Source organism: Danio aesculapii, chromosome 4 (assembly GCF_903798145.1).
Source record: "Danio aesculapii chromosome 4, fDanAes4.1, whole genome shotgun sequence".
Taxonomy (NCBI): Eukaryota; Metazoa; Chordata; class Actinopteri; order Cypriniformes; family Danionidae; genus Danio; species Danio aesculapii.
The window spans coordinates 55,206,549-55,230,228 of NC_079438.1; the positions used below are offsets into that span (position 1 = coordinate 55,206,549).

The 23,680-nt window shown below is 37.3% G+C and overlaps 1 protein-coding gene across 1 annotated transcript in view; it reads left to right on the forward strand.

Moving 5' to 3' along the window:
• Positions 1–22,674, forward strand: part of ntf3 (neurotrophin 3) — a 33,086-nt gene extending 10,412 nt beyond the window's left edge. Inside the window, exon 2 of the mRNA XM_056455135.1 lies at positions 21,026–22,674. Coding sequence (XP_056311110.1) covers positions 21,026–21,778 — 753 coding nt within the window. The 3' untranslated portion in view covers positions 21,779–22,674. The remainder of the gene's footprint in view (positions 1–21,025) is intronic.
• Positions 22,675–23,680: the final 1,006 nt, after the last annotated feature.

Consider the following 23,680-nt stretch of genomic DNA (forward strand, 5'->3'; position numbering starts at 1 on the left):
TACTACTCAAATACTGTAGGTACTACATTTGAATTAGAATTTACTATACAACCATTTGAAAAGTATGTACTATGTAGAATGAGTAGTATTAGTAGAAATCGGATGTACTACATCTGTTTTTTGTCATTATCACATGACCTACCTGCATCAGTAGCATCGCTTTACTCCCATTTATGAATTCTCTCGCATTGCATCATGGAAAAGTGTAGTGTTCATTGGATGCACTACACAATCTTACCTCAGAAATCTACTTCTCCAGAATTAGTAGGTCTTCCTGTTACTTCTTGTCTACTGATTATCAAATTCTATTAATTCAGACATAGCTCACCACTCGGTTCGCATATACTCTCAGAAATAAAGCTACGAGAGTTGTCACTGGGGTGGTATCTTTTTAAAAGGTTTACATTTGTAACTTAAGGGTCCTTATTATTACCTCAAGGGTACATATTAGTACCTAAAAAGTACAAAAGTGTATATCTTTAGGCGCTAATATACAGTCGAAGTCAAAATTATTAGCCCCCCTTTGAATTTCTTTTGTCTTTTTTTTTTTTTTATATTTCCCAAATGAAGTTGAACAGAGCAAGGAAATTTTCACAGTATGTCTGATAATATTTTTTCTTCTGGAGAAAGTCTTATTTGTTTTATTTCGGCCAGAAAAAAAGCAGTGATTAATTTTTTAAACCCAAATTTAAGGACAATATTATTAGCCCCTTTAATCTATATATTTTTTGATAGTCTACAGAACAAACCATCGTTATACAATAGCTTGCCTAATTACCCTAACCTGCCTAGTTAACCTAATTAACCTAGTTAAGCCTTTAAATGTCACTTTAAGCTGTATAGAAGTGTCTTGAAAAATATCTAGTCTAATATTATTTACTGTCATCATGGCAAAGATAAAATAAATCAGTTAGAAATGAGGGTTCCACTTTATTTTAGGTGTCCCTAATTATTATGTACTTGCAACAAAAAATAAATACAATGTACTTACTGTGTTCATAATGTATTTGAGATCACTTGTGGGGCTCTTGAGTTGGGATAGGGGTAGGTTTATAGACAGGTTTGGTGGTATGGGTATTTTTAAGGGTGGGTTAAGGTGTAAGGAATAGTCAAGAGTGTATTTACAAATGTAATTACAGAATTTAATTACAGGTGTAATTACATATAGATATTTAATCAAGCATAAATACACAGTAAATACTATTTATTATTAATTTCGGTGTAAGTACATAGTAGTTATGGACACTTAAGGTAAAGTGGGACTGAAATGAGTTTATTAAACTATTATGTTTAGAAATATGTTGAAAAAAAATCTCTCCGTTAAACAGAAATCGGGGGAAAAAATAAGCAGGGGGGCTAATAATTCAGACTTCAACTGTATATCTTTGAGGTACCAATATGAATCCTTTTTAAAAAGAGACCACACCACTGACAGCTCTTGTACCTTTATTTCTGAGAGTGTACTGTTTTTCACACACTATATAGTAAGGAAGTCTGCAATTTTGGACACAGCCAGTATCTTTATTTATCATTCAATAACAACTTTGCAGACTGTTTACATTGAAGGACAGCTACCTTACAAATTGCATATACGCTATATTTTTTAAAAGCCATATGAGCTGCTCTTTAAGGAATTTAGACCTTGGTGTTGCAATCACTCTAAATAGTGCCAACAACGTAAAAGCATTTCACATTTTTTCAGTTTAGTCGTATTAGCTTACACTTGTCATAGAACACAACTCTCAAGTGTGCTGGCCGATAATCAGAACTTAGCAGAAACACATGCCGACCGAATAAACAGTGTTAAGGGAGGTGTTGACACCAGCTGCTAAGAAGGCCAAACAGCTGCAGCGCGTCTCCATCACAAAACTCCAACATGACACCAGTTCAGTAAATGTGAACCGCAGTTAGCTAATGCTCATGCGTACGCAGCGTTTACACAGTCACCTATAAATCATAACAGCTGAAATGTTTGTCTTCCGATTGTAATATGCAAAGTCAGGGTGCGTTTGGCTGATTGCAACGAATGCCACCACTTGAAAGCTTTTCAAACACCGCAGGCCATGTCTTACATCGCGAAAGCATTCAAAAACAATCCAACATTCACCACGGTGATCCAGATGCAAGGGTCGGAGATGGAGGGGTCTGTTCGCTCGTTTAGGGGGAACATCTGGAGGCAATTGGACAGCATTACGGTTTAGACGCTCTTCTTTGAAAATCCCGTGTGGATTTCGTTTGCTGGCACGCCGCCTCCTAAGCCATCCTGAGTCCATCAACTTGGGTAGCTCTTCTGAAGCACCAGAGAAATATGTCCGCTCATAATGTCATGTTCTGTTGATTGATTCCATAAGGATAGCATGTCATTTTGCACGATGCCTTGCCAACAATTCAGTGTATTGAGAGCAACCGCTTTAAAGTGGCTTTTACCTTTTTATATTGTAGCCAGTATTGTGTCTCCAGAGGCATGCATGCACATGTTTCGATCGCAAACAAAAGTCACACAGTTCATAGTGTGTATGAATGGAAAAAACAATTTGATTCAGCTTTTAAACCTACTATGAAGTAAAGAAAGTATATCAGGCCCTGTTTACACATGCATTTTGCTCACACTTTATTTTAAGGTTCAATTCTCACTAATAACAAGCCAATAACTTTGATTTTAGCTCAATAAATTTCTAATTTGCTGCTTATGAATAGTTGTTAAGGTAGCAGTAGGTAGGGTTTAGGTATTGAGTACACTCACAGAAATAAAGGTATACACGAGCTGTCACTGGGGTGGTACCTTTTCAAAAGGTACACATTTGTACTTAAAGGGTCCATATTGATACCTGTAAAGTATATATTAGTACCTAAAAGTTTTAAGAGGAACACTTTTGTACTTTTTAGGTTCTAACATGTACCTTTGTGGTATTGATATGGACCGTTTCTGTACAAATTTGTACCTTAAAAAGGTACCACCCCAGTCACAGCACACGTAGCTTTATTTCTGAGGGATTATAGAATAAGATCATGCAGAATACATACTTGATAAGTACAAATAAACAGTCAATATCTTAATAATAGGCAGGTAATTATTGCTACTTCAACTAAAGTGTGACCTGTCTTTTGAGAACACTTGTGTTTGCATTTTGCTGAGAGCCTTCTCATTCAATCACATTCCTTGCACAAGAAAAGAGCACAATTGAAAGCAAGCGAATGAAAATATGATTTCTATTGCAATCCATTTGTTTTTGCTGTTGGTTTAAATGCATTCAGCTGAAGAAGCATTTGCTTTGTTAAATCAGTCTAGTCGAATGCATTTTCGACTATCTTTAAAAGCATGCACAAGCCTTTTATACCAGTATTTAGTGTCATCCATTTGTAATCACACTGACCAAAACAATGCATCTTAAAATTATATGTACAGGTAAATGTGGCCTCGTAGTCTGTTATCTCACGGATATTCTCTAGTTGGATGTCTAAGAACCCAAGAATTATAGCCTAAACTGTAACAAATGTCTGTTAATAAACCGTTTTCATACTATTTTATGCTTTACAAGTGTTATTTACAGTTGGGAATCACTTTATGCGACCTCCATCTCTGCTCTGTCAACTTTTGATGTTGAAAATTCAACTTTACAATTTAACAAAGTGACTTGTCTTGACGTTTTAGTAGTTTGAAATTGTATAATGTATAAGAAATAATATGTAGATAGATAAATAAGTCAGAAAACAGGATATATATATTACAAGGTTTTTGTAGCATAATATACAACACCAACCCAGGCAATATATCACTTTAAACTATTACAAATGTTCATAAAAGTCACTTTTTTCAAACCTCTCAAGGTTAAATGTTGCTGATGAAAGAGCAAAAGCGTAAAAACATGCATCACTAAATCCGGAAAACTTAGTTTAGCACATATGTTTGCTCACCTAATGAAATATTTTGGGTAAATATGTCAATGCAAACTAGCCATTAAGTGGATTAGTGGATGCAGGCTAAAACTCTATGATAAAGTCTCTGTTAGCAGTACTCGGTGGTGGAAAGAGTACTGAAAAATCATACTCAAGTATACTTACTCAATACAATAGTGCAAGTAAAAGTATCTGTTGTTAGTATTACTCAAAGTATGAGTAAAAAGTATCCCTTATACGAGTACCCAATAGTAGTGAGTATTAAACTGAAAAGTTGATGTGTTTACATGCAGTTTGTGCATGCGGTTTGTTTGAAAACGTAACATTCTGTAGTGCATTTAGTGATTGTTTAAGACCTTTTGATGATTTCATGTCATCATACAGTCAACATCCATCATCTTCTCATGCAGTCTAAACAGACTAAAGCCTCTGGGGTGATTGCATGTAAAGATTTTAGACTTGTGAAGACACAAGCAAAGATTTTAGATCTTCTTGGACACTTTCAAAAATGTCTTGAAATTTTTATTATGATGCAAAATTATTAGTATTTGATTGGACTGGAATTGAGGCGCATTGCACAGCAAGAAAATCGCTGGTTCGAGCCCCGGCTGAGTCAGTTGGCATTTCTGTGTAGAGTTTGCATGTTCTCCCTGTGTTCACATCCTCCGGGTACTCCGGTTTCCCCCACAAATCCAAAAATGTGGTACAGGTGAATTGAATAAGCTAAATTGTTTGTGTTGTATGAGTGTGTATGGATGTTTTCCGATGATGGGTTGCAGCTGGAAGGGCATCAACTGCGTAAAACATATGCTGGATAAGTTAGCGGTTCATTCCGCTGTGGTGGAATGAAAGAATGAACTGGAATTGAATGACTGATTAGCCAATCCCCATAGACAAGAAAGAATTAGTGACTGCAGGTTGAAGGAAAATAGTGGAGTAAAAGTACAGATGCAGCTCTAAAAATGTACTCGAGGCAAAAATAAAGCACACATTTACTTGTACTACTAAGTAAAGTACAATTTCCGAGAAAAACTAATCAATTACAGTTGGTTAATTTACACCACTGTCAATGCTGAGGAGCACAGCATGCCGCCCTGAACATTGTGTTAAATGGTGCATTGGCTGGTGTGAAGGCTGTTGCTAATCTCAGGCCAATCCTTTAGGAGTTAAAAGCTCAGGGAGTTGTAAGCCTCCTTGGCCTCCAGTCTTAGATGATGTGCGTAGGTGGTGCACAAGCCCGAATGTCGAGGCCACTGACACAGTGCTGTGAGAGATTAACACCTGTCAGACATGGACATGCTACTGTGTAGCTCCGAGGTTAAATCCAGAGTGCAAAATGAAATAAGAATGCTATAATATACTAAACAAAGCCCACTACGTTTTTCAGAAGGACTTGATTGGTGTTACTAAAATGAAGGAAACCTCAAGTGTTTATGAGGATTAATCCCGAGGCAAGCGCAGAGCTGTGCATCGAGTGGCCTAAACCAGTTAAAGGAGATCAGGGAGCAGATTTTGACGCCTAATGCTCCCGTGTCCTGGAATTCGAGTTCACAGAGAGTGCTGTTTTATGTCCCTTCATATTATGTCATTTTCAGATGCTAACCGATATAGCAAAGACCTTTTGTTTCCCAATGAAAAGAGCTGCTCATTTAGAAAAGGTCCGTGCATTGGTATCACAAGACTCAGGTTATATAAAAAGCGATTCCTTTTTGCTGAGATCAGACTGATTGTGGAGGACAGTCTGTGTGTGTGTGTGTGTGTGTGTGTGAATGAAAAGGAATTTCTTGAGGTGCTTTTCTTCCGAGGCCGATGGACTTGTGAGCTTCTAAACAATGCTGGCCTGTGTTTGAGATGAAAGTATTCAGTCAAGGCAGTTGCTGGGTTGTTATCTATCGCCTTCAACCCATCAGTTTTGGCTGCAGAGGAGCCGTCCTAGAGTAAACAGGAGCCACGGGTGATTTTTAAAAACAATATACTCCTCTGATCCCGTAAAGATCAGTCCACTCCTAGAGCAAATCTCGATTTGGTCTCAACCCGACACACATGTGACGACCTTTTAATGTGCGTTATGTGTTGTTTGTTGCATAATTCGAACACCCTCAAGTCATGCCGAATGAAGACAATGAAAAGTATCGGAGTGCTTGTACGTGTCCAACAGCTAATTGCTTTTGGTAATCGAATGACTTTTCGCAATTATTCAGAGTCTTCCTTCTCCGACCTAGTTTAAATGGATTAGGGCATCAGCAAATTTGGGCATTCCCAAGAAAGCAACCGAGTCAATTAGCGGCTCTGTCAGCTGACTCGGCCAATCAATGAACTTACAGTGTCGTTCCAGGCGCAGGCTTGGTGTGGTTTGGCTCGCGGTTGTGTGTGTGAAATTACCACCCAGGGAAATGGTCGAAATCATTCACCACTGAAAATCATCCAGTACTTTCATGCTTAATTCGGGTCAGGCATAAGAGTCTGTGTGAGTAATTTATAATGCTGTCTGGTTGGACTGTAATGGTCACTTTTTTACAATGTGAGGTTCCAAAAGAGGGGCGATGCTATGCCATTGAAGTTCCATTACACAAAAAATACTTTTGCTGCTTGTTTAAACTAATTTAAACTTATTTACTTATTTAAAATGAGTTGAAACAACACAATTCTTTAGTTTTTTTTTAGTGGGGACGACTTAAATGTTTTATGTTCATTCCACTTAAATTTGTAAAAATGGTTAAGTTAACTTATTGATTTGTGTTGGGAACTTGAAGCAAACCCAGCATTTTTTACAGTGTACACTCCATTTATTTTGTTGCTTGTTCAAGTACAAACTACTTAAGAATTGAGTTGTTTCAACTCATTTTAAATAAGTTTTTTTAGGGGGAAAACTTAAATGTTTTATGTTCATTCTACTTAAATCTGTAAAAATTGGTTAAGTTAACTTAATTTGCGTTGGGAACTTGAAGGAACTGTGTGAATGCCCATTTTTTACAGTATACACTCCATTTATTTTGGTGCTTGTTCAAACCACTTAATTAAAATGAGTTGAAACAACACAATTTCTATGTTTATTTTTTTTTGGGGGGGGGGGGGGGGCTTAATTGTGTGGAACCCAGCATTTTTGTTTACAAGCACTTACCTTAAGAAAACAACCCAGGTTCATTCTGAAAACATACCCTGGTATACATTTCTAGAGAGTGCCAAATACATCCCAGGAGCTACGTTTTTTTTTTTTTTGCAGTTTTTGTTTTCGTGAATCCACCAGAGGCCGCTGTGTAGGCTTTTTGAGATCTCAAATTTCTCTCGCGAGTGCTATTCGTGCCTGTTGTTCTCATGTAAATCAACCAGAGGCCGCTGTTGACTGACTGACTGACTGACTGAGTAATTAACTGACCCACCCTCCTCCTTCCCTAAACCCAACCGATAGTGTTTTAAAAAGCAATGCAGAAAAAGAAAAGCCTTTGCCTGATTTTTATCATGTTTTCAGATTTTACCACATTCTTACCGTTATTTACGTGTTTATTTTATTTTTTGGCTTCTGTTTTTGTCTTAACTGTTTTCTGGAACTGTTCTCTGACTCAAACCCTGTCGTCGTGGTCAACTCCACTCTGTGTCTCAAGTCCACTGACGTACATGATGAGTTAACTGGACAAAGTGGTAACAGCTATCCATATATGGGTAAGCGCGAAAAGAAATGGCGTCATACCTCCTGTAAGCGTTAATTTTAAAGACGAAATGCAGCCATACGTAATTCTGACTACATAATTCGTGATCTCCAGAAATGTATATTGGGCTATGTTTTCAGAATGAGCCTATGTAAAAAAAAAAAAGTAACTCCATTGTAATCATTTTTTTGACAGTGCATTTCTTCTTAGTGTTTCAAGAACACTCTAAATAGTTATTTAATTGACATCAATAGTTTCCTGGAGAACTTTTAACAACCTTCCCATTGCACCAGAACACTTTTATTGCGTTAAAGTTGTATTTTTCATGTTACTTTTACGATCTGTTTATTGAACGTCCTTTATTTTGTTTAAAAGTGAATGTTGCAAAACCTTTAACCAAAAACAAATATGAAACGCAGCATGACGTGTATCGAGGCCTCTCAATTTATTTGTTTTTCCCCCTGACTTTTATTGTATTAAGGGATTTACTGAGGCCCACAGTGAGTTTGGCTTTGGCTTTTTGTTATTTCATCTGTTTTAAACAGACTAAACCGCAACCACTCTTAAATACACTTTGGACCCCTGCGATAATATCAATATTATTTTATCCAAAAAATATCTGTTTGCATATTATTGCAAAAAAAAAAAAAAAACTCACTTGATTTGTGTATTATTTACACACATATCTATTGTATGACGTGGAATATAATGCACAAGATTTATCTTCTTCTTTGGTGTTTGCATTATTTGTACTATTAAATATTTTGTAATGTTTTTATAAGCTCTTAGCAGCTTAAATTGATCAAAAATTCTTAAATATATATTTTAAATATACATTTATTTTACATTTAACATACATTTTATTATATATTTTACATTTTTTTAATATACGAAGAGTTCAGATGCAAAAACCTCAATGCCGTCTGAAATATTCTTCTAAAATGAGCATTTTTATCAGGCTCCTGTGTGTAGGTTCAGTTATTTCACTCTTATGGCAAAGGATAAGTACTTTTCATAGTCTTTAAAGTGAAATAACTCAACAAACAAAGGAGGCTGAGAAAAATGTTCATTTTCAATGGAAATGTTTTGCATCTGAACTCTTCATACATTAATATGCATATGCTTATATCATTTTAATATACTCTAGCACAAGACTGGCACTGAATAAAAGTATCAGCTATATTATAGTACAGTTGTTTCCAAAGTAGGGGTCGCGAAATGATGAGCGGGGTCGCTTGGTGATATCCAAAATGTAATTTATTTTATTAAACTAGTAAAATTATCATACAGAGAAAAAAGTAATAGTTACATAAAACAGCAATAAAAAGCCATCAGCTTTTCAATTTTTTTGGCAACCTCTGAGGTGATTATATTATAATAAAGACTTTCCCAGTGATGGGTTGCGGCTGGAAGGGCATCCGCTGCGTAAAACATATGCAGGATAAGTTGGCGGTTCATTCTGTGAACGGCTGCGGCGACCCCAGATTAATAAAGGGACTAAGCCGAAAAGAAAATGAATTAATAAATGACACAGCAATAGCGTCAGTTGCAGCAGATTGATTTTATGGCATCAGGTTAAACTTTCTGACACCTTTATGGCACTCATGTACATTAAAAATAAATTTAGGCCATAACTGAACATGGAGGATGATCTCCGAGTGGCATTCTCCGAAATTAAATGTCAGATAGACTTGGGCCTATTGGTATGTGTGCACCATTGTGTGCAAGCTTTATACCTCAAAGGATATTTGGGGTCGCGAGTCACTGGCATTGTTATTTTGGGGATCGCGAATTGAACAGTTTAGGAACCCCTGTTATAGTACACTGTAAAGTAATGCTGGGTTCCAAACAATCCCTTCATCTCGTCTCAACACAAATCGATTAAGTTAACAAAATGCTTTTTATAATTTTAAGTTGATTGAACATAAAACAATTGATTTGTCCCACAAATTTGTAAGAACAGCTCATTTTAAATAAGTAGTTTGCAGAGATATTTAAACTAGATGTCGCCTACGCTATTGTTGTCTATTGGAAGGAATGCGTCAACAGAGCCACCATTTTAGTACAGGGTAGCACTCCTGAAATGAATGACCAAGTTGTAATGGAGTTGTAATATACACATATATACCTATGATCGGGAGTTTTCCCAGTGGTCAGTATGAAATTTTTTTTTAAATTACGAAAATTATAATTTTACATCACTTTTCTACATCGATGGATAAGTGACCGCACAGACATTGCCGACAAAGAGCGTGTGTTTGTGTGCGTGGAAATGTATTATCCTCCCTCACTGTTAAATTCGATCTGATCCATGTCCTGAAACTCACCCGCTCTCCTGCTTTCATTTCTCATTCTAATAGAGTCCTATATCCCTCGTTTTCTCCTACACCAAATGGGAGCTCTTGAGACCCACTTCTATGCTAAATGACCAGAGCTCAGGGTTCTCTCCCAGGACAGCATGCCAACCCTGCAATTAGTATCAGGCATCAGCTTGGAAGCGGATTCGAATGCTATCACTCGATTGAATAGGCTTTATCAGCAGATAGATATGGGCCAGTAGAGGCCTTCTGTGCATACTGGTATGCTCAGAAGGCTGTTATCATTGATCCAAATGGTTAATCCGTTATGATTAATAAGTTAACGAGAATTATTTATATTATTCATTCAATTTCACATTAATTATATTTATTGTTTAATTATACGTTTATCCCAACCCTAAACACAACCATTACAGTAATGTAAAAACAGATCTGGATCTGGAGTCTTCTCTATTAGTATAGCCGATTAAGCATGTGGATGGATGATAACAGCCTTTTGTGCCTACTAGTAGGCACAGAATGCCCCTACTGGCCCATATCTATCAGGTGATAACCACTGACGCCATTCAATCGAGTGATAACATTCGAAGCTAAGTGTGAACTCTTGATGTATAACCGAGCGTAGCATTAACATACCGCTTTTTTAATTTGTGGTTTTATAGGATTAAACAAAAACCTCTCTTTTTTGGCCCCTTCTGGAATGTTTTATCTGCTATTCGTGCAGGAAGAGATACGACTGCACATCTGTGCTCCAGTGAGACACGAACTTCCTGCATTGATGCAGCATGACACCGCACATAAATGTCATTATTAATACGAGGTTGAGAGGAACGCTTTAGCAAAGCCTCAAACTGTAAACTGATGATCGTTCAGCAAGGGATCACGTTATCCGTGCTGTCCAGAAGGTCCCTGACAATGTTTGCAGCACATGAAGAAACTCAGCTAAGTATTTGAGAGCAGTTAAGAGGATGCAAGGGATTATCAATTCAAACATGGTCGAAACGGATTCAACCGCAGAGCCGAAATCATTTGTTTTGTGCTATACATGAGGCTTTAAGAGAAGGGAGTTGACTGGAACGTGCTCATTATGGGCAATTTTTTGCAGCTTAATGAAGAAGAACCCTTTTAAAAGCTTACCGGACGTATACAAACATAGCCGAGCATTTGATCGCACTTAAGAGGATGAAAAAGATTATCTGTTCAACCCTGGTCTCCAGTTCCAAGTAAATTTCCACCCGCCGTTCACCTGAACGAGCCCAAATCAGCAGAGTAATTGACATTCATTCCAGTGTCTTGTGCTTTTGTACACTTTCTCTCAGGGGATGTGCAGTTCGTTGGGTGTACAGTCAGGGTAAGAGTGGTGCTGGGTGAACGGATGAGGAAATGGGTTTTGATTTAAAGTACAGCTAAGTTGTTTTCTGTACAATTACAAGTGCCTTTTAAGGAAAGTCTGTTCATTTTGCGACCATATCTATAACTCTTTCTGACAACTATATCAGGGAAACAATACAAGTCATCCCTATTTGAATGAGAGAATATAGTAAAATCTGAAATATACATAATACACTCCCTGACAAAAGTGTTGTTGTCAATCCCAGTTGTAAGAGCAACAATAATGACTTCTAGTTGATCATTTTAAAAGTAGCAGAAGGATTCAGATGAATCATCTGTTGAACTGCATCCCAATCATCACAAATACTGTAGAAGACCTATTGGAACCCGCATGGATTCAAGATTCTCACAGAATCAGTCAAGCTTGGTGAAGGAAAAATCATGGTTTGGGGTTACATTCAGTATGGGGGTCTGCAGAGTGGATGGCAACACCAACAGCCTGAGGTATCAAGACATTTGTGCTGCCCATTACATTACAAACCACAGGATAAGGCAAATTCTCCAGCAGGATACTCATGCTCATACTTCAGCCTCCACATCAAAGTTCCTGAAAGCAAAGAAGGTCAATTTACTCCAAGATTGGCCAGCCCAGTCACCAGACATGAACATTATTGAGCATGTCTGAGGTAAGATGGAGGAGGCATTGAAGATGAATCCAAAGAATCTTGATGAACTCTGGGAGTCCTGCAAGAACGCTTCCTTTGCCATTTCAGATGACTTTATTAATAGGTTATTTGAGTCATTGCAGAGATGTATGGATGCAGTCCTCCAAGCTCATGATGGAGTCAGACACAATATTCATTCTTTTTCCACTGCAGCATGACTTTATAATCTATACTTGACATTATTTCTGTTAAGTGACAAGACTCTTGTCTAAGTAAAGTCAGACTTTACTGTCCTAAATAAATGATTAAAAATCAAGTCATGATCATGTTTTATTTAGGTAAAATAAGCATTTTAAGGGTCCCCTTGAAACATTTCTGTTGTGTTCTGTTCTTTTTGCAAGTGTTGTGAGAAAATGCAGTGTGTTTTATTAATTTGTTTGTGTTGTGAGGATTCGCTGCACGTGTGCTGTCAAACAGATGAAGATCTTTTCTTAACTTGCTGGTGTTTTTTTGTAATTGCTTTCTTAAATTGCAGCACGCTAAGCTTTCTCGGCCACTGTACAATACAGTCAAATTCAGAAAAGGTTGTTAGTTAAAATACTTTATTAGTTACTAATAACTTTAATTAACTAGTAACTAATCGCTTTTATTAAGTGTATTTAAATACATGTATTTAATTGTTTATCAGTCATTGTTAAAAATCGGTTTCATTATGGAAATTAAGCTGTTATTTAGCAGACGTTGTACTTTCTCTCATTCACAGCTAGTATAATGAATATATGTATAATGCCTATCCTCATTTCCATAGCAATTACTTTAGTGGGTTAAATAATATGTGTTTTATTTGAACAAAAAGTCCTCATGAAAGCACTTTCATTGCCCGGGATTTGTGTTTTTGACCTTCTTTTGATTCTCGTCAGATTTACCGCCTGAGGAGTGTCTGCAAACTCTAATCATTTGTGTCGAGCTAATTTTACTGAAGAATTGAAATTCGATTTGGCTAATCAACTTTAAGCGCATTAGCTGAGTCTGGAATTAGGCTGAATTCTTTTACAGCAATTTGTTTTCTGTCATTTAATCAGAGCTTCAGTATATTGCACTTATTGTGAACTCCAGAGGCGAAAAAATGGGTCAATAAAACGTGTCATTTTCTGCGCCGCCGCCCGTAAGGTGACTTTGACCCTCTTTTGATGCATTGACATATAATTGCAAGCATCTCCCCTTGCCAAAAAGCAAAATCAGCGACGCTTATTGACTGATAATGAGGACGAAGTGATTAAAAGTGTCCTCTAAATGTGTCTGATTCACACTCCCCCATTCACTCATTTCTAGATTTCCATAAACAGCAAAGGTTAATGCTCTTACAGTGTAAACAAACAATCGACAGCATGCACCAATGCATTTATTTTTAACACAATCCAGGTGAACTACTCAGAGCTATTCAGAAACAAAGCATGCGTTCAGAACAAGAGGACTTTGTGTTCATTTTCATCACTGAAGTCTAATTTAAAAGGCTCATTTATGTAACAAACCAAGCAGCATGATATTATCGGCCACCATACTGAGACCTTTCAAACCCTGTGGTTCTTGGAAAGCATGACTTGTGGTTGTGGACAGAGATATAGGAGCACCCGAGGCTGATTAGAGATCAGGGAAGAGCGCTGGCTATTTATTTCTCTTTGATGTACTGTACATGTAGCAGCTGTAACCTCTGCAACACCTCTGTCTTGCTGGATCAGTCTCATCATTAGTCTTCAGCTTTGGCTTTTTTTCTGCACTGAACTCTGTAGTTTATGTCTAAATTACTACTGAGCTGCTCGTTAGTTTGACGTTAAAGGGATAGTTCACCCAAAAATGAAAATTCTGTGATCATTTATTAATCTTTAACTTGTTCCGTGCAAGTTTGGTTTTGGTTGAGAACAAAAGAAGATATTTTAACAAATGTTGTAAAGCTGTAACCATTGACTTCCATTGTAGGAAAAGCAAAGACTGTGGAAGTCAATGGTTATAGGTGTGCAACATTCTTCAAAATATCTTCTTTTGTGTTCAACAGATTACAAAACCTCGAAGCTTGGTTTTAGTTGAGAACAAAAGAAGAAATTTTGAAAAATGTTGGAAACCTGTAACCATTGACTTCCATAATGGGAAAAGTAATTACTATGGAAGTCAAGGGTTGTAGGTTTACAACATTCTTCAATATATCTTCTTTTGTGTTCAACAGATTATAAAACCTTGACGTTTGGTTTTAGTTAAGAACAAGAGAAGATATTTTGAAAAATGTAAACCTGTAACCATTGATTCCGTTGTAGGAAAAGCACATCGTGTGGAGGCCAATGGTTACAGGTTTACAGCATTCTTCAAAATACTTTATTTTGTGTTCAACATAATATAAAAGCTCAAAGTTTAGTTTTATTTGGGAATAAAATAATATATTTGGACAAATGTTGTAAACCTGTAACCATTGACTTCTACAATAGGAAAAGCAAATAGTGTGTAAGTCAATGGTTACAGGTTTACAGCATTATTCAAAATATCTTCTTTTGTGTTCAACATAATATAAAACCTAAAAGTTTAGTCTTAGTTCAGAACAAAAGAAGATATTTTGAAAAATGTTGTAAACCTGTAACCATTGACTTCCATGGAAAAAACAAATAACATTTTTAATAAAGCAGACTCTTATTTAAATGCAGTTTTATCAAGGATAAACAAGAAACATTGTTATAAAACTAGGTGAAGTCCCACAGATTTTACATTATGCCATTTTTAAAACTGCACATGGTCATCGTTTATTTAAATATTCTGGGGCATTGCAATGGAATAAACTAGCTGTGGATATCAAAAGTATTATAAATGTGGTTAGTTTTCATTTAAAATCTAAATGCAGGCCCTTAAGCAGAATAGTATGTTTATTAATTTAATGTTTTTTTAATTATTGTATTTGTATATACTTTTATTATAGTATCACAGTCTACCAGGTTTACAACATTCTTCAAAATATCTTCTTTTGAGTTCAACAGAATATAAAACCTCAAACTGTTTTGGAGTAAATGATGGCAGAATTGTTATTTTTGGGTGAACTGTCCCTTTAATATGTTTTGCTACAGACTCCGTAATGCAGATTCTCTTGCTTAGTTTTAATTCAGATGATCTCAAAACACAAAGCAGAGATGTTTATGTCAAAGTTGAACATTAAAGGGATAGTTTACCCCTTTGTGATTATTTACTCATCTTTAACTTATTCCAAACCAGTTTGGCTTTGGTTGAGAACAAAAGAAGATACTTTGAAAAATGTTGGAAACCTGTAACCATTGACTTCCATGGTAGGAAAAGCAAATACTAAGTAAGTCAGTGGTTACAGGTTTCTAACATTCTTCAATTTATCTTCTTTTGTGTTTAACAGAATATAAAACCTCCAACTGATTTGGAACAAATGATGGGAAGACTTTTACTTTGGGTGAACTGTCCCTTTAAGATGTTTTGCAGCAGACACTCTAATGCAGATTCTCTTGCTGTTTGATTTCAGATGATCCCAAAACACAAAACAGAGACGCTTATGTAAAAGTTTGACTTTAAAAGGATAGTTCACCCAAAAATGAAAATTCTGTGATCGTTTACTCATCTTTAACTTGTTCTGCATCAGTTTGATTTTGGTTGAGAACAAAAGAAGACATTTTGAAAAATGTTGGAAATCTGTAACCACTGACTTCCATAGTAGAAAAAGAAAATACAATGGAAGTCAATGGTTACAGGCTTCTAATAATGTTTAATAAATCTTATTTTGTGTTCAGCACAATATAAAACGTCAAACTTTTTGGAACATTTTTTGGGTGAACTGTCCCCTTTAAGATGTTTTGCAGCAGACACTGTAATGTAGATCCTCTAGCTGAATCAGTTTAATTCAGATGATCCCAAAACACAAAGCAGAGACGTTTATGTGACCCGCCAAAAACATGAAAGCAGCCGTCGGTGTTTGGTTAGTCAGAAGTGTATATATGTTGGCACTTTAATCACGTTAAACACTAAAAACAATTGAGTTAGACACCAAAAATCCCTTTTTTGGCAACAGCTTGTAATCCAACTAAAAACAGAGAGAGACTTTCTTTGACTTCTTCGATTGTCTATGAGAGCCTGTATGAATGCTTTATTTGAGGGTGCAATTCCTGCTATTAACAAACCGGTCTTTCAGCTCAGTAAACAACACATTAGCTACTCGTTAATGCTTATTAATGTGGTAGCTGCAGGTTTAGGCTTTAGATAGGATTAGGGATGCAGAATAAGATCAGTACTAACAAACAGCCAATATCTTAATATAAGCAGGTTATAAACTAGTAGATAGTAGTGGGAATGAGAAATAAAGCCACTTTGTACTGTAATATCAATGTATCATGCAAAGACAGTGGGTTTATTTAAATTAGAGTCCAAAATTGATGTATTGTATGTAGTTTGAATTGTAATCAGATGAAGAACCATATATGGTAATTTCATTTACATATGTAACAATATAATTGTATAATGTAGTCAATGACTATATGAAATAAAAGTCTTGTAATAACCGCCAGTAACACTCCAGGGGGTTTTCATTGAGTTGTGCCCTATAAAGGCACAACTGTGTTATTCTTATGTGCTCATATGCTGAGATGAATCTGGTGAACTGTCCCTCTGGACTGCTGTTTTCTCATTTGTCTTGTGCGTTTATTTTGTTTTCTGAAAACAAAGAGCTCAGCAAAATAGTACAGATGTTCATTTCTGAATTTAGGGATGTTATTAGTATATCGCCATAAAAATTATTTAATTGAACTCATTTAACTTCTAATTTAGGGTGGCACGGTGGCTCAGTGGTTAACACTGTCACCTTGCAGCAGGAAGGTTGCTGGTTTGAGCCTCGGATGGGTCGGTTGGCATTTCTGTGTTGAGTTTGTTGGCGTGGGTTTCCCCCGGGTGCTCCGGTTTCCCCCACAGTCGAAGACATGCGCTATAGGGGAATTGAATAAGCTAAATTGGCCGTAGTGTATGTGTGTGTATGGGTGTTTCCCAGTGCTGGGATGCAGCTGGAAGCGCATCCGCTGCATAAAACATATGCTGGATAAGTTGGCGGTTCATTCCACCGTGGCGACCCCTGATAAATTAAGGGAATAAGCCGAAGGAAAATGAATGAATCAATGAACTTCACAATGGATAGGCTTCACTGTGGCTATAACAGGCCAATGAATAATATTCAGTCTTCTGTATTCTGTTGCAAGCAGAGCTGCACGTAATGCTTCTAGTGCTACATCTAACCCCACCACTCACAGTGATGTCACTAGCTCCATTGAGTGCATTGTGTCTGACATCGCAAGTCTGAAATATGCAGTCTCAGCTTGCAAATCCAAGTCTGCATCCAGATACTATTGGCATGAGTGGTAAATTAACGTTTGCAGTTCACCGAATGGCCACCGGTGTCGCTATTAAAAATTCTCCAAATGCCTCCGTAATTTCTTTTGTCATTGTTGATGTTTACCAAAAACATGATGCTTCTGATAATTGTCAAGTATGGGCTACTACTTATTCTTGAAAATAAACTCGAAGGTTGTTAACGGATTGCTAGCATTATATAAATGATATGAAAAGCCACACAAGTATACGCTAGAGCAGTGTTTCTCAACCACGTTCCTGGAGGGCCACCAGCACTGCATGTTTCGGATGTCTCCTCTCTCTGTCACACCCATTACAGGTCTTTCAGTCTCTGCTAATGAGCTGATAATCTGAATCAGGCGTGTTTGGTGAAGGAGACACGGCAAATGTGCAGAGCTGGTGGTCCTCCAGGAACATGGTTGAGAAACACTGCGGTAGACCATAATCTTACCTTATTTAGCATGAGAATCTGCACAGCTCGCAGTGGATAGTAATATTAAATGATGCAATGTGGGAAAAAAAGGCAGAAGTGTGTTAAAATAATACAGCAGTTCACACAGAAGGACCTATTAGTGCATGCATTACTCAATGAGTTATTACTGTATTGGTTTTTTATTCATATAAGCTCAGGTTCATTCAAATATTAATAGCTTTAGATTTTAATAATGCATTGATGTGCTCATCAAAATAACCATAAACCTAGATTAATCACCGCTTTAGATGTATTTTTTATTGATTGTCCATGCTTAAAACAAATTGTTAACAGAGAAATCGAGGAATGCATGTGTAGTTTCCATGCTTTTACAATAAAATCCTTCAAAAAGACTCAAAGGAGCTTTAAAGTACAACAAAAGTCAAGCTGTGCACTTTACAAATCAAGCCATAAGTCAAAAGCTCTAGTCCCTTTGAATTATAATTGCATGTAACCAAGTTCCAGCACAGATATAAAAGTTATAAGGGTGAATAAGTGATGACAGATTACTTTATAGGACGTTTACTCTCATATGACGCACACTAATGGAGCTCCATTTCTTTAGCAGACTCTACAACACAGGTTTCCCTTTGGGAGTTTTGCACTTTGCGGTTTCGGTTTCATGCTATTACGCTCAGTCATGAAACAAAACACACACCGGGGCCAAATGGATGCGCCAGGAGCTCAAATAAACATGCCACTGCAAACTTCCTTGTGTATTTGAATGCATGTCACCACAAGTCATCTTTCAGCACACAACCGGTGTTGCAAAGAGTATTCAAAAAAACATACTCAAGTAAAAGTGTCATTACTTACTCAAAAATTAAGCATGAGTAAAAGTATCTGATGTAAATATTAAGTAAACGTAAAAAGTCGTTTACATGCAGTAAAAGTCTTATACAAGTACTCAAGAGTAGTGAGTATTACATTGTTGACATGTTTACATGCAATTTGTGCATGTGTGTGTGAAAACGTAACATTCTGTAGTGCCACAAGTCATCATACAGTAGCCTGAAAACAACGTCGGAGTACAACGGAATTGAAGACCCAAATGCAGTTTAGTAGGAGAATTGTCAGGCAGGAAAAGGTCAAAACAGAGACAAATGGGAGTACAGGCGAATGGTCAGGACAGGCAGCAAAACAACATAAACAAACAAACAAGAAAGGCAGGGCAATGAAACGCTTCGTAAGGCTCACTTACAGTATAACAAGACTCAGCAAAGAGTGTGTGTGAATGAGGTGTCTAGTCCTAGTAATCAGTCTATCATGACGTTCCAGCTAGGGGGGATCAGGAACTAGTGTTTGAGTGCAAAAACCTCCGGGCGTAGTGGTTCATTAAAGTGGCAGATGTGCAGCGATTTGCAAATATTTTTTCATCAATGTCTCTCGTCTATTTTTTTGTGTCTTTTGTGTTTTAAGATTGTTCAGTATGATGTGATTTGATTGGATGGGAATTACAGGTCTGATTATTCAACTTTAGCCAATCACCAAAGACAGGAAAAAAAAGGTTGAAGGAAAACAGTGGAGTAAATGTTCTTAAAGTCCACATAAACTGGAAAATGCAACAAGTTTTTTTTTCTGTATTATCATGCAGTTCCTAGAGAAATGGAATATTAGATGAGAAAACAGTGGGTGTGGCTTGTTTTCTCTACTGCCAGCTGATTGGATGTAGTAAAGAAGGCATTTCATTCAGAAAGATCGGGGAAAGAGTTTCGAGAGAGTTATTACAACCTAACAGACTCCTCCTCATCATCATTTCTGTTTGTTGTCAAAACTGACAGATGTAGGGGCGTGGTTAATATGTTAGCCCCGCCCAATAACATCAGACCGACCTAATCTGAGAATTTAACTGAAAATTAAAATGTTCAGATTTCAATTTTAGGCAAAGTATTTTTTTTTTCTTAATGACATGCATAGATGAATTGTTTACCACAAAACTAGCAACGTGAACTGATAAATCAATATGCTTAGTTTTGATTTCATGCGTGCTTTACGAAAGCCTACTCAAATACGGAGTAATTGCAATTTGTTACTTCACGCTTACTGCTAACTACAGTAGTCAACATTTGAAGTAGATCATGACCTTTCATCAAATTTGTCCTAAAACTATTGAACAACGTGCAATCTTGTCCTAGGACAGTTTTGAAAAACATTTTTTGATTCACTTCGAATGTTGACTACTGTAAATGACCTTTTGCCATGCAGATGTGCTGTAGAAACACCACTTTTATTAATTATTTTTTGTCACGCAATATCAACAATGAAGGTACGTTCCAAATTGCATACTTATGCACTATTCTACACTGTAAAAAATAAATCCGAAAAATTTATGGTTAAAAAACGACAGCTGTGGTTGCCAGTATTTCACTGTTAGAAATACGGTATAAACCGTAAAAGTAATTTCTAATGTTTACAGTAAACTACCGTACTTCATTCATTTATAGATGTAATATGTCTGTATTTTGAATTACCAACATCTACACATCTTTTGTTACACAGATAGACACGTTAACACACCCATATGCAGGTGGTGATGAGGAAGTTACATAATGAACCAATGAAAAATTAGATGTAACATAAACCTCTAATGTACATAACTGATAGGGAAACAACTAAAAAGATCCATAGGAATGTCAACAAAAAGCATAAAAAGGATGTGCCATGCAGGGAATTCTGGGAAAGTCAATTTATGGTTATTCGCCGTAAATGTTAAGGAAACGCACTGTTAACCTGGTTACAGATCTTTACTGTAGCATTTTTACATTTTATTTTACCGTTGAAATCACGGACATTGTGCATTGTGCAAGTGCATTGACTGAATTAAGTGCACTTTAAATACCTGGATTCAGCACTTCACACACTCGGTGGTCATAGTTTTGCTCAAGTGGCAAAAGGGGCGGAGCTATCAATCACTGACCTTTCTTTTACTTCATTTATTTTGGATTGTGAAAGCAAAATTCTCCTACGGGAGTGATTATGCCACCTTCTGATGGTGAATGCGCTTATACTCATGGCAGGTACTAATTTGGAGTTTAGTCATTTATTTTACTAATTTGGCAACCGTCAAACGTCATCTGAACAATTTTTGGTTAGTAAACGGAAACGTTTGGGATGACTCTACTTTCATATACAATGCTGTTTACTGTGTAAGTGCATAAGTACATAGTGGATAAGTGTATAGTGTGCCATTTGGGACATAGCTTAAATTTGATGAGAATTCTGTCGCTAGTCCATGAAAATAATTTAATTTGCTCCTACAAGGAAACCATGCTCACACAAAGCGTCTCTCCTGTTTCTCCACAGATCTTACAGGTGAATCTAGTGATGTCCATCTTGCTGTACGTGATGTTCCTCGCGTACCTCTATGGTATCTCCGCCTCTACGATGGACAAGCAGCGGCCCACGCAGGATCCCATCAACGCGCTCATCATAAAGCTCCTGCAGGCCGATATCAGCCATCAGAAGCAGGACGATGTCGTTCCCTCCTCCACCTTAAATGTGTCCACAGTGACCGACTACAAGGAGAAAGACAACAATATGCCCATGACGGATATTTCAGCGGAGTTATTGCGTCAGCACAAGCGCTACAACTCTCCACGTGTCCTTTTAAGCGACCGACCTCCAATGCAGCCGCCGGCTTTCTACCTCATGGATAAATTCATCAGCGGTCAGGACTCCAACAAGACGCGGCAGAAACGCTTCGCCGAGCACAAGAGTTACAGAGGAGAGTTTTCGGTGTGCGACAGTGAGAGCAATTGGGTTATAAACAGGACCTCGGCGGTGGACGTTCACGGAAATCATGTCACCATTTTGGAGTTCGTCAATAAACAACTCCAATACAGGCAGTACTTTTACGAGACCAAGTGTAAAACTCCTAAACCCCACAGCAAGAGGCGCTGTTTGGGTATTGATGAGAAGCACTGGAATTCGCAGTGCAAAACCACGCAATCTTACGTTCGAGCGCTTACTCTGTACAATTCGAAGGTGACTTGGAATTGGATACGATTAGACACGGCATGCGTCTGCGCGCTCTCAAGGAAACATAGAAGGACGTGAAAAATGGTGGAAAAATCACTTTCAATTCTCCATTGTCTTTCTAGTGTTCCCTGGGGGCTGTACATATATAAATTATTATTTAAGTTATATGGAATGCATATAGTTTATACATGTCTATGTATAATGTATAAAGATACTTGTTATTTATTTAAAAGTTATAAAAAAAGAAAGACCGACTTATGAGAACATGCATTGCCGCTAAGCTAACAGGAGCATTGCATGCTGAATTGTGCCTTGCTCACGTATCAGAGTCAGAGGACACTCCACTCGACCTGGACCTTGGGAACAGTTGCAATGGAAAAACACACAGATCGCTCAATATCATGTTAACTTCAGTATTGTTCACGAAAACCAGTTTTTCTACTGAAACGGGCTGCCAGTATATCCTCTTCGTGTCTGGGAAAACAAATCACAGTCGGGATGTTGTATGAAAAATATGTAAGCATACATTATGTGTATTGAAACTGCATGAAATACCTAAGAAATATATCTATATTTTTCTAAACAAACTCGTATTGTAGGTCATGAAAACATGATGGTAGTTATTTAAGGCTTGTGAGACTGATGGACATCAATCAAAACTTGTCACTATCCTGTCAGGACCGAAAAGTAATCCCAAAACTACTTTATTTACTATTCCACGAATTAGTATTTTAATTCAAGATGGCCTTCTGAAAGTATTTAGGCTATCATTTTTTTATGTATTCGGGACAAAAACAGCTGAGTATTTATTTGTTTGATCCACTGATAAAACTACTGCTCATTATGGTGCATCTTAGTAGCCCTTAAAGCTCCTTCCATTAGCAACACCCTTCAAACAAGCCCCACCCACATATATATCAGAAACCAACATGAATCCCAGAAATAAGCTCACAATCCTTCCTGAACCAGTGTTGTCAATTAGCCAATTTGTTTTCTAGTATCTATCTAGTTTCACAGACTAATGGTGTCATCTGTTCACAGAAAAGGCTTTAGCTATTTTCCACTGGAAGCAGTTGGCAACACTGGGAAGAACATACAGACCAAAAGTGATTTCAAATTTGGTTTAGTATTCAATGTGGGTTGTATTCTGAGTTCCTGGGCTCCTCCCGCTTGCCACGGCCCTATCAGATACTCCACCTCTAGTCTGTCAGAATCCAATATGGTATATTATTCACAATCCCAGCATAACATGTCAACCAAATATCGTCTAGTACTCCAAAGATTGATTTTGGCTTGAATTTTTATTCTTGGACCTTCTGAAAATATCAAGGCTACCTTTTTAAACATTGTTTTCAACATATACGCTGAGACAGCAGATACTACTGCTCATCGTTGTGTAGCTTAGTCTTCCTGAAAATAAGCATTGACTCTTACCACTGGCCACACCCATTCTGAAAAGTCCCACCCTCACTTTCCAGAACCCAATCTGGGATACCAATCACAATCCCAGAAGAACATATGGACCAACAATATAGTATACCTAGTATACTGTAGTAAAAAACGGATTTTAATTCTAGATGGCCTTCTCAAAGTATTTAGACTGTCATTTCTGAAAACACACACTGACGTTGTGGAGATTCATCATTGTGCAGCTTAATAGCTCTAAAAATGAGAACAGACCCCTCCCACTAGACACACCCTTCTCATAAACCCCTCCCACCCTTGCCAGAATCCAATCTGGGATACTAATCACAATCCCAGCAGAGCATATGGACCAGCGATATCAAATATCCTGTACTATATAATAGCAAACATGGTATATTTTTACTAAATGGCCTCCTCAAACTATTTAGACTATAATTTCTAAAAACACACATGGAGATTCATCACTGTGCAGCTTGGAAGCTCTAAAAATGAGAATAGATCCCTCCCATTAGACACGCCCCTCTTATATGCCCAACCCACCCTTTCCAGAACCCA